This window comes from Alosa alosa, chromosome 16 (genome assembly GCF_017589495.1).
Source record: "Alosa alosa isolate M-15738 ecotype Scorff River chromosome 16, AALO_Geno_1.1, whole genome shotgun sequence".
In the NCBI taxonomy this organism is placed as follows: domain Eukaryota; kingdom Metazoa; phylum Chordata; class Actinopteri; order Clupeiformes; family Clupeidae; genus Alosa; species Alosa alosa.
The window spans coordinates 1,601,526-1,613,501 of NC_063204.1; the positions used below are offsets into that span (position 1 = coordinate 1,601,526).

General features: G+C 39.0%; 1 protein-coding gene across 1 annotated transcript; it reads left to right on the plus strand.

The window, feature by feature from the left end:
• Positions 1-7,428: 7,428 nt before the first annotated feature.
• On the plus strand, positions 7,429-11,234 carry LOC125309699. Its single transcript, XM_048266775.1, has 4 exons — positions 7,429-8,386; positions 8,650-8,805; positions 10,036-10,128; positions 10,221-11,234. Exons 1-4 carry the CDS (start codon positions 7,463-7,465, stop codon positions 10,515-10,517), a joined length of 1,470 nt encoding a protein of 489 aa, XP_048122732.1. The 5' UTR covers positions 7,429-7,462; the 3' UTR covers positions 10,518-11,234.
• The last annotated feature ends 742 nt before the right edge of the window (positions 11,235-11,976 follow it).

Genomic DNA, 11,976 nt, shown 5'->3' on the forward strand with positions numbered 1-11,976 from the left:
TTATCATTTTTCTACATGGGTATGAGTATTGTTTAATATACTCCTTTACCATACCCACTTATAAGCAAACAAATACAAATCATGTACCGTCATATCAGAGCCCGTCTACGGAGAGCCTGGCCACTCCGTATTAAGTCCCATTGTACCGAATTTTGGTTGCAGTTCCACCAGAGATCCACTGGGGGCGATCGCCATGAGTGCAGAATGAATGGGAGTCAATGGAGCTAGACGGCTAAATTTGTCTCTTTCACCTTATTGTCGTTGACAAATCTCAGATTTAATTGTAGTTTGTATAACTTCAACATGGGTTATAGGTCAAAAGTTAAATGAACGAGTACTTATGTCCTTTTGATTTCTTACAGGTTGGGTCGTTGCCCATTACACGCTAGCATTGTGCTAATGAATGACGTCATTGACACGTTTGAAAGGCTTTTTAGACTTTAAAAAATATAATACTCAACCAAGTGTATTTTCTTTGCCTCCCCTTTCGAATACAATGTTTAAATTACTTGGAAAAAAATTAGAACCCGAGAAAAGTGGATTTTGAGGGGTACAGCTCCATAGACCTCCATGCATGCTGCACTCGTGGACGAGCGCCCTCATGTGGAACCACAGGAGGAACTGCAACCAGTTCAGAAACCGGAAGTTTTCCGAGAGTGGCAGTTCTCCCCTTATTAGACATTCTCTGGTCATATATAACGCTATTTCCCTCTTCAAATAACCTACTTCGATGTCAGTTCTTTCAGCCTCTTCCTTCCTGAGGATGGTTTGTAGTTTTAGGTTTAATCAATGCATCATAGAGATATTGCTTATTACATATTGTTGTAGCCTTCAAGGGAGCAGGTAGGCTAAAATGGTTTAATATGCTAGGGGATCGCCAGCTAGTAACTTATGGCATTGATTTAAGTGTTATTTGCCAGGTTAGGTATTCATATTTTACCATGTTCATTACCGCTGTCTGGATACTTGCTTTTCAAAGCTAGAGACACCACAAGTTTTCTTTGGGATTGTGGCATGTTTCTCTGTTTAATGATCGCAGCTATATGTTGTTGGTGGTCAGTGATAACGAATGCCAGTGCTCGAAGCTATTGATTCGTAGGCAGACGGTAGATTCGGATGGGGCTACAAAGGCAGACCATATACCGCGTCAAAGCTGGGTAAACAAAGGCAGAACGTAGTAGCTTCACTAACTGTTTGGTAGGTATTAGCTTGGATGTTGTAGTTACTGCAAATTTTACATAATCAAGGCACTACTGCACTAACCACACCAGCGGAAAAGAAAACTTAAGTGCTGGCTGCCAGCGTTGGTAGCTATAGTCCCGCCCTCGCCTGCTGCTAGATGCAACAGGTGAGCTTTCATTTTATGCACAGATAGGGTACGTTTGCACAGATAGGGTATGTTTGTGAAGTTTGAACACGTCTCACCTTGTCCTCTATCATCCTGGTGATGTTCTCCTCTGCCCCTCTCTCTTTTAAAGCTTAATAAAACTCCATTTTACACTATTGTAAACTATCACTTCTTCACACTATCGTCTTCTTAACTTTACTATCTTCATCAAGCAAAGGGGCGTGACATTTTTTTGTTAGTTTTCCTGTGATCACAAATTAATTGTGTTTTCCCGAGATCACAATTTAATTATTTTCATATCTCGAGATAACAAGGTGAAAAAAAAAATAATATGACGTGGCCTCTCTCGGCTTCCGTACTATAATGATGAAGAGTTAATATCATAATTGATTTGATGATATAATATCAATTCAATTAATGCTATCAGATCTATGTAACTTTGAGAAGCCTATCTGGAAAATGTTATATTATATTATGATTATATATAGTATATTATATTATGATAAATGACCCCTTTGCCCATTTCTGTTTTTTATTTACTTTTTTATTTTATAGGGTCCCCGTTCAAAAGAATGTTCCCAGACAGCAGCATCGCCAGCCAGTCAGTGTGGTGAGATGAGCATTATACTGTTTTTGGTGTAGCACCATACTGTAAGTCCCTGTTGCTGGACAGAATTAAAACACTGAAAAATGAATATGTTCTGCTTTGATGAAAGTTTGAACCATAAGACACAAAAAGGCAAATGGACATACATTTAAGATTTTGGGACACACTGTAAAAAATGAATCCTGGTGCCATGGAGATTACACAAAAAAAATCAAGTATGTCTTAACTTCTTGAAGCAGTTGCCTTAAAAAATATATTATTATGTTTTTCCCCAAATAGCTCAACTACATTTGCAAGAATAAAATGCAGAGAAATGTTCCCTAAAAGAATTGAGGGAAGTTGCACAATTTCTCGCTGATAAATGTGCAGCCTCTTTTCCTCAAATATTTTGAACATCTGAAAAACGACCTCTTATCTCCACACCTCAATGGGATCGCAGGCTCCTGCAGGTCAGATCTGTCGACATCTGCAAAATCTACTAATCTAGGTAAGTTCTAAAACTAATATTTTCCATAGCTCGATCTGTGCATCATAAATATGCTATTTTGTAAATTCGTAGCTTGGTTTTATTCCTCAGATTAAATACAATTAGCCACCCCTGGCTAATAGGCTAACCTGTTAACTATAAAACAGGGGAAATTAGACCTATTTAGTGACAGGGCACATCGGCATAGCTAGTTATGGATTGGTTCAATCCTACGTTTTTTTTTTTGAGTGCACTTTGTGTTGTTTACATATTATAATGACCAGAACTAAAGTAGCAGCTAGCTAGTGAGCTAAACGGTTTCTGACACGATTCCGATGAAGTGGACTTGTGTTGAGTACGAGACAACAGGCGTGTGCAAGCTAGCGGAGGAATGTGTTACAATGCAGATTAATAGTTGTGCATAATGCTCATAGTAAAGAACTGCAACAGATAGACTGTTTCTCGCTAATAAGGCCACCATGTCCATGAGGATAGCACATTAAACCCGCTAGTTCTGGGTGCTGTAAGTAACTGGGACACACACAGCCGTGTGTGGAACAGCGCCGCGACCGTTAGGCGGGGATCATGTTGTGCTCTAGCTAACTTTGAAATAACCTCTTACATCAATCAGTGTTACTCATTGTGCGGCTCGCAATGCGGCTCGTCAAGCTATAATTGGTGGCTCGCATGGTAAATTTGGTTTTACTCATTTTGAGTAGGCCTAAACTGTTCGCCAAAGGCCATCATCTCTGAACCCAGCTTGATAAAAACAAAAGTAGGCTCTGATTTAGACTAGTCTACTGTATGACTTCAACGAGGTGATCTTAAATTCTGCTTACACTGCCACTGCAACGCCTTTGAATGCAATCCGCTGCCCTGTTTACAAATGCTACAGCAGACTTAAACTGCCACCTTGTGGCGATAAGTTGTAATACATTTCACGCAGCTGCATGAATCACGGAAAGCGCGAATGAATTGGCCACTTCTAAATGGCACCCACTGTATGCGGCAACAGTCAATACGTTTTTTCAAATGTGCTTCATAAACAAACAATATTGCACTACAAAAACGCAAACATCTGAATTATACTTCCCCCTTCACCCAAATACAGTAATGAAGGTGAAATGAAGTTATTAAGCCTTAATGGTGGTTCCTAAAGGGGGTATTGTCAAATACTAGCCTACTACTAATACTAAAAATACAGCATGAAGAAAGTCAAGGACATGCATGCCAGCTTCCGCTCATCCCAGTATTAAAGTAAATCTGGTCTTAAGTGAAAATGTATTGGCTATGTTATTTCTTTTATGTGGGATGTCCAATTTATATGTAGAAATGCACATTTGCAAAGGTGACTTAGTATGTGATTTTGCACTGCCAATGTGGCTCTTGTGAAAAAAATAGTGAGGATCACTGCCTTACATTTTGAAAAGAAAAATATCTTGTTAAATATGCAAAAGCTATTGCCCTCAGATGTAAACATGACTATGTTTTTGAGAGAATTATACAATGTTAGAATAAGGAGTTGGCTAGTGTTTTTTTTTGTTTTTAACCCTCCTTCGATGTTTGTATTTATTTGGTATGTCATAGGCCTATAATAACCCTAAACCAAATCACTCCCAAATAAAGCCTACATTGACATTCAGCCTAGTTTTTATCTGCAACCCTCTCTTGTAGAGTTTGGCCCTTCATGTGAAAAAAATTGGGCACCCCGGTTTTCTCTTTGAAATGAGTAGGTTTATGGTATGATGGTCAGCTGCTGAGTATGTGTGTGATTCGGAAATCAGTGTGTTTTGAAAAACTAGATATCACTGGGGAAGGCAGGACTGGTTTTCTCGCATATTAAACATAGACTGGCGCTTTTAATCACTTTAGCTCCCTATGCACTTCCTTTCATTATTCAATCTGGTAAAAAATACTGTTGATTATTATCTTGAATTATTTTATTATTATTATTATTATTATTATTAAAACTGTATTAAAAAACTGTATTAAAAATGTAAACTGTACAATTGATTGAGTGATTATTCTGTTTTATGTTGCAGGTTCGAGACTAACACCAGTGAGCTGTTACCATCTGTAAGCTTGCACACCCTTTGCTTAAACATGTAGCTCAGATCATGCAGTGGCTCTGCAAGATATGTCAATTTAGGACATTGTCAAAGGGAGGTCTATTAAAACACTACAGACTATTTCATGAGGCATTTGTGCATGGGCATTCTACACCATGTCTCCATTCTAGTTGCCCATGTTCTTTTAAAACACTTAGTGCCCTTCGTACGCATCTAAGTAGGTACCATATATCTGATGAAAGTTCAAATACAGAAGTAGCACTGACTTTTCTGTGTAGAATTTGCAACGCATACAAATCCTCTGAAAAAGAATATTTCCAGCATTTGGGTCATCATCTTAGAAGTCTTGAAACGGTGGAATGTGTATTTCATGGTTGTGAATTTAAGACCAATAGATATGGAACATTTGTGACACACAAAAGCAGACGTCATAATCCACATTCTTACAACGATTTTAAGGCAGATGTTATTGTAGGGAGGGAGTCTGAGAGGTGTCTGCCTGCTGAGCCACTCAATATTAGTGAAAGTTCATGCATTGGCAGCATTGACGAGCCTCCAGATGCATCACAGATAATTAACAGAACTGCCCTGCTACTTTTAAAGTTGGAGTGTATATATAATGCATCTACTCACTGCATTGATGACCTAGATGAAGAACTCAGGTTTCTCTCTAGCTTGACATCAGTTTCTTGTGTGCGCAGGATTGTTAAATCACATTTAAACAAACATAACTTTGCACCAAGTGAAGAGAGTATTGAGGAATTTGTTCAAGAGTTGTGCAACTCCAATCCTATTGGAACTGCATTAGGAGGTCCTTTTGGCTCAGTGTTTAAAAGAAGGCAGTATTTTAAGACTCACTTGAATGTTGTAGATCCTGTAGAATATAATTTGGATGCAAGTCAAAAGAGAAGTTACCAGTATGTGCCTCTGTTGAAAATATTAAAGCAGGTGATAGATAGCAATTTCCAGCATTTGTTCAAAGAGAAATCAAGTGCCCAGTCTTCTTTTGAATCATTCCTTGATGGCAGTCACTTTAAAGGAAATGATTTTTATGAGGGAAGTGAGACTAAAATGTCATTAATTCTTTACATTGATGATTTTGAGGTGTGTAATCCTCTTGGTACATCCAAGAAAAAGCACAAAATCACGGCAGTGTATTGGGTTTTGGCCAACTTGCCTCCTGAATTGAGATCATCAATTGCGGCTATTAATTTAGCTATTCTATGTAAAGCTGATGACATCAAACAGTTTGGTTATTCCTTGGTCCTGGATCCTATTCTAAGAGACATTTGTCTTTTGGAACAGCATGGTGTTTACAGTGACAGTTTAGGGAAAAACATTAAGGGTACAATACTTTGTGTCGTAGCGGACAATCTCGGTGCCCATTCTCTGAGTGGTTTAGTTGAAAGTTTTTCAGCAGGTTACGTTTGCCGGTACTGTGTGGCTAATCACAAGGAATTCCAGGACAAGGAAGTCAGGTTAGGTGTCTTTCCACGTAGAACAGAGGAGACCTATGCCCTGCATGTACAGACTGTTAGTCAGGACCCTCAATTAACTAACTGCTTTGGCATTAAAAAGGCCTGTGTGTTGACAGAAAACTTGTCACACTTTCATTGCACTCGTGGTTATCCCCCTGATCTGTCACACGACTTATTTGAAGGGGTTGTACCAGTTGAACTAGCACTGTGCCTCACTCTTTTTATTAAGAAGCGGTATATCACTCTAAATGAGCTCAATAACTGCATTAGGCATTTTCCATTTAGAGACAGTGATAAAACGAACAGTCCTCAGGTAATACCCCAAACTATTACCACTAGGCGGACATTAGGGGGTAATGCTCACGAGAACTGGGCCCTGATAAGACTGTTGCCACTCATTATTGGAACAAAAATACCGTGTGATGAACCAGCATGGGAGCTGCTTATGGTTCTGAAAGATATTGTTGAACTTGTGGTGGCCCCTGTCCACACTAAAGAAACTGTGGGCTATCTTGATTCTAAAATATCCGAACACCGACACAGGTTTCTTGACATTTTCCCAAGTGAGAAACTTCTTCCAAAGCATCATTTCCTGGAGCACTATCCAGAGCTGATTGAAGCATTTGGTCCACTTGTAGGATTATGGTCCATGCGCTTTGAATCCAAGCATAGCTTTTTCAAGCGTATTGTAAGGCACACAAGAAATTTCAAAAATGTCTTGTGTTCTCTTGCAACAAGGCATCAGCTAATGATGGCCTATAGTGTACAAGCACATGGAGAAAAGGCCTCATTGTCTGTAAGCAAGGTGTCAGCAATGCCTGTTGAATTGCTACATACAGATGTGCAAGAAGCACTAAGGTCTAAAGCACCAAACCACACAGTTGTAGATCTATCCAGCACTGTGGTTTATAATGGAGTTAAGTACAGGGTTGGAATGATTCTTTCATACGGCAGTACTGGTGGTCTGCCTGATTTTGTGGAGATTTGTCAGATTCTCATCTTGGAAAACAGTGTCAGTTTCATTGTAAAGAGTCTGTGTATATGGTATGATGAGCATTTCAGATCATACTACCTTGAGTATTCAGGAGGTATGCGTCTTGTTGAACACAAGGAACTTAATGATTGGTATCCTTTGTCAGCATATACATTGGCAAAGAAGCGCATGGTTACACTGAAGCGTCATATATGTATCTCATACTAGAGAAGTCTTTGACTATCAGAGGGTTTATGGCTAGCTCCAATGTAAGAAGTTGTTTCTGTGTGATTTCAGGGACATTTCAGTGTGGATCATTTTTTGTAAATATTATGTTTCTTCCTATTTCAAGGCTTCTTGATGACCCAATGGATCCAGTCGGCCCTGCCTCCCTAAGAGTGCTCATTGAGCAGGACATCAACAAGTTAATACTTCCCTCAGGGATCCCAAATACAGTGGATGAATTGAAATTGGCTGTAAAGGATGCATTTCACCTCTCTGATGAGTTCAGTTTGCAGTACATGGATTTGGAATTTAATGATTTTTTCACTCTCGCTGCAACAAACCAAATTCAACATAAGGACACAATCAAAGTTATTTATCCTGCTCCGATTTTACTCACATTGTGTTGTGAGGAGAGTGATATGATCAATGCAAGCATGTCAGCACTCTTGGATGAGACTAATTCACTTGCTGCTATCCCGCATCCCACACATACTTCTTCTCCACATGCATCCACATCCTACTCAGATCTTACCCCTCCTTCCTCTCAAGACACAGTCATGCATTCTACACAAAGTGGTCAAGAGAAGCTTCTCTGGCCAAAAGACTTCCCAATACCTACGTTCTCACCTGAAGTGGAGAGAGCTCTCCAAAATGCTATGGATAGATACAGGAAAGAAGGGACATTCATGGACTTCAGTCAAATTGAAAAACAACTAAAAGAAAAGTTAGCGCAAGCCATACACATATACACAGTATACCCCACAGGCGCTCAAATTACCGCTGTTGCCGCAGCTCTAGTTCAACAATATCCTTGTCTTAAAGAACCAGGATCTTGGAGCGGCCTGTATGGCTGGCATAACCGCCTCAGAAATAAAATGGGGGATTATCGGCGCCGCTTAAGTAAATTCGGCTGTCCAGAAGTGGCTGTTAATTCGCTTAAAAACAAGAAGCCCGAGGACCGGAAATCGGCCAAGAACATAAAAAAACCACGAAAAGCCGAAGTGAACTATCTGCCACCCTTTCCAGTGGGGGAAAATGAAGAAAGCTTGGAGAAAGAGAGAGAAGAACTACTAAATGAAGTAAAGAAACGTGATAATGCAATTGTCATTAAACAAAAGATGTCCAAGACTTTTTCACTCAGGAGGAATGAGATTGTGCAGCAGTCCCCCAGTGTGGCACACATCAAGGAAAGATGGCCGGCCCTATTCAATTGCGTTAACGTAAGTCACACTTGTCTGTCATTTATTCATGTACTTTAGGATTATGTATATAACAAGAAAATGCAATTGACTGCAACAAAAAAGAGGAAGAGGAATGATAATTGTCCACTGCATTGACATGTTTCCATTATGTCCTCTGTGTAATGCATTACAATGTGGTATCAACTTGACAGGGCAAGGTTGTTGGGTTGTCATTGGTTTACTGGTCATATACAATATATTGTCTAATGGTGTACATGTGCGGATTTTTTGTTTTGTTTCAGGTAAACGAAGAATTTGGACGAATCACCACGTTAAATCTGGAGACGAAGTTCATGAAAATGCTAGATCTCTACACACCAAAACTTGTTGACCTTTTCTGTTCCAAAGGAGGAAGCATTGGTCATGCGCTGCAGCAAACGATGAGCTGTATACAGCAGGTACTGCACAGCTCATTACCCATGCACCTGTGGTCCCATATCACAAGTTAAAGTTAGGTTTATTTATTACATACAGATTATACGGAAGTAAAATATGCAGTGAAATGCTTATTCTGCTGTCTTCAACTGTGCATGTTGTATAGTGGAGGGTGGGGGAAATAAATAGATGATTGAAGAGAAGATAAATCAAAAGTGCATAAGATCAGTTCAGTTAGTGTCATTAGGCCTATGTCTGGATACAGTCACATTTAAAGCTCGGAGGGCCTGAGGGTAAAAACTTTTCCACATTCTCTCGTACTGGACTTAAGGCAGCAGTAATGTTTCTCAGATCTTAACAGAGAAGGGGCAGTTATTGGGGTGATTAGGGTCTTTAATTATTTTCCCGGCTCTGGACTGGCATCTCCTGGTGTAGATGTCATGAAGATGGGGTAGGGTGCTCCTGGTGGAGCGTGCAGCTGACCTCACCACTCTGCAGGGCTGTTCGGTCTTGCTTTGAGCTGTTCCTATACAAGGCTGTTACTTCCTGTTAGAACACTCTCAATTGTGGCTGGGTAAAAGTTCTTTAAGAGTTTTTGAGGTACAGTATATTGAAAGTCTTGAGCCATCTTAGGAAGTAGGTATGGTGAAGGATATGTGATGTGGGGCTATTTTAATTCCAAAGGCCAAGGGAACTTACCATGAAATAACTGGCCTTTAAAAATAAAAATCTGCCTGCCTCTATGGGAATTTAACATAGGGGTATGTATACTTATGAACACCTGTATTTAAGGAAGAGCATGTATTTATTTACAATACATTATTCAAAGGTTGACAATTTCCTCATTTTTTAAATTAAGGCATTAAGATCCATTTCCAAAAGGAGATTTGTTTTATTCCTCTTTTTAGTCAACTTTAGCATGTGCATTCTAAGTGTATGTAAACGTATGGTTTCAACTGTACAACATAAACAGGATGATAATAATATCCACATGAATGTAAAAGAAATGTAAAAGCATGAGATGCTTGCAGTGACAGAGCAGGGACTGACCCTTTGATTCAGTGTGCATGGCAAAGAATGTGTGCCATGGTGGTAGTGCAAAAAAAAGTATTACAGTGCAAGTATGAAGTCTAAAAAAAAGAGCAATAACTGTGATAACATTAAATATAGACTCCGAGTTGTATTTTATTTTGTCAAGGAGGACTACCACAAGAAGCAATTGACATTTTGTTTTATCATTTCACCAATTTTAGGATTCCTGCATTGACAAAACAAGAGTGGTGGTCTTGCGAGCACTTATTCAATACCTTGGAGAGAAACCAGAAGACCTAATTGAGGAGTACAGTGTAAGCATCTGTGATGATGTACTATACTATTCTGATTGGTATTTACAGACTTACAATATAGAATGAACATTGTTATTTTGTGTACTCTACAGTGTGAGGAAACCGCGCAAGAAGACTTCAGAAGACATACCATGAAGATATGTGTCACACCATCGGGGCTGCAGAACAATGTTTCGATCATCTTGGAAGGTGACTCAGTTATTACTGATATAGAAAATGAGGCAAAGGCCTGTACAATCCTTTTTGGACTAACATATGCATTAAATCTGAGCTATCCAAAGCAGCTGAAATACACATTTGAGGCGTTTCAGAAATTGTTTGTTGGACTAGACGACATTAAACTTTCGCCCAAAATGCAGCCTCTTATCCAGAAACTTACAGTGGGTTAGCCACCACGTGTTTGTGTTATTGTTTGTTATGTCTATTGTGTTATTGTCTGTTAAGCTATTGTTAACATAGCATGTTTCCAAAGGTTGGTGCTGGTGCGAGGTCACCTAGAAAAGACATGCCCTAAGCTAATGATGTTCCTTTCATGAAGTGAGGTGATCTGTGAGCTGTGCTCCTCAGCCCTCTCATTAGAGTAGGATTCCTTCGATGCAGATGCTCTTCCTCCTGGTGAAACACACAGTGGCCTGTACAGCTGGGTTGAATGGAGGATGACACACACACACACACACACACACACAGCTCTTTCTCCTGGTGAAACACACAGTGCACAGTGGCCTTTACAGCAGGGTTAAATGTTAAATGGAGGATGAGCACAGGGAGTCAGATTGCCATATATGTTTGTGTTATTGTCTGTTTTATCTAGCTATTGTTAACATAGCATGTTTCCAAATGTTGTCATGGAATGGAATCCCGCTGCAAAATAGCTCTTCCTCCTGGTGAAACACACAGTGACCTTTACAGCAGGGTTAAATGTTAAATGGACGATGACACACACACACAAACTCGTAAGCATAGCAGGGTTAAATGTAAAATGGAGGATGAGCACAGGGAGTCAGATTGGCACATATGTTTGTGTTATTGTCTGTTTTATCTAGCTATTGTTAACATAGCATGTTTCCAAATGTTGTCATCTGGAATATTTGTTAAGCCTTTTAAATGCCAAGGTATTGTTGATGAAATGTATGTTTGTTATATCTGTACAGTCATCTGGGATATTTTTTAAAATCTTTTTAAATGTTAAATGTCCGAGCTATGGTTAATTAAATACCATAATGCCATGTACAATGATCTAAACGTCAGGTTAAATTTATATTGAATAAATGCTGTTAACTGAAATACTGATTGTCTATGTGTATTTACACCACATTATACATCCTTTAAAAATTATGGTAATAGACATATTTAAAACATGCATAACTGCTCAAAATAAGTGAGGCAACTATATTACACGTGATTTTATCATGCAAAAGTAACCAGAAAAAATCAGGGAAATTTCCTTGATTGTACTGAGATATTTTACACAGATTTTGTAGTATACATGAATAATTTGAGTAAATTTCCATGATTTTTTAAGGATATTTTATACATTATTTTTAGTATACATGAATAATTTGAATAAATTTCCATGATTTTTAAGGACTATATTCTTAAAAATAACAGGGTTATATTTTTCCCCAATATTTTCACGTGTAATAAGTTGCCTCACTTTTTTCATGCATTTCCACTGTGTCATTTTTTACAGTGCAGTGGGGTTGTGGCTACACACTAGAATACACACTAGAACACATCAGAATTCATGGGCCACTGTACAGCAGAGTACAAGGGGGAGGTCTTTGACAAGTCAACAGAAGGTTTGAGTTATAAGGATCTTGTCCAGCTTTCAATGGATGGACCCATTCC

Bases quoted from the DNA above. Each gene is read 5' to 3' on its own strand.
- LOC125309699 (XM_048266775.1), top strand. From the start codon at position 7,463: ATGGATTTGGAATTTAATGATTTTTTCACTCTCGCTGCAACAAACCAA. The intron at 8,387-8,649 runs GTAAGTCACACT...GTTTTGTTTCAG, and splicing joins CCCTATTCAATTGCGTTAAC to GTAAACGAAGAATTTGGACG. The intron at 10,129-10,220 runs GTAAGCATCTGT...TGTACTCTACAG, and splicing joins ACCTAATTGAGGAGTACAGT to TGTGAGGAAACCGCGCAAGA.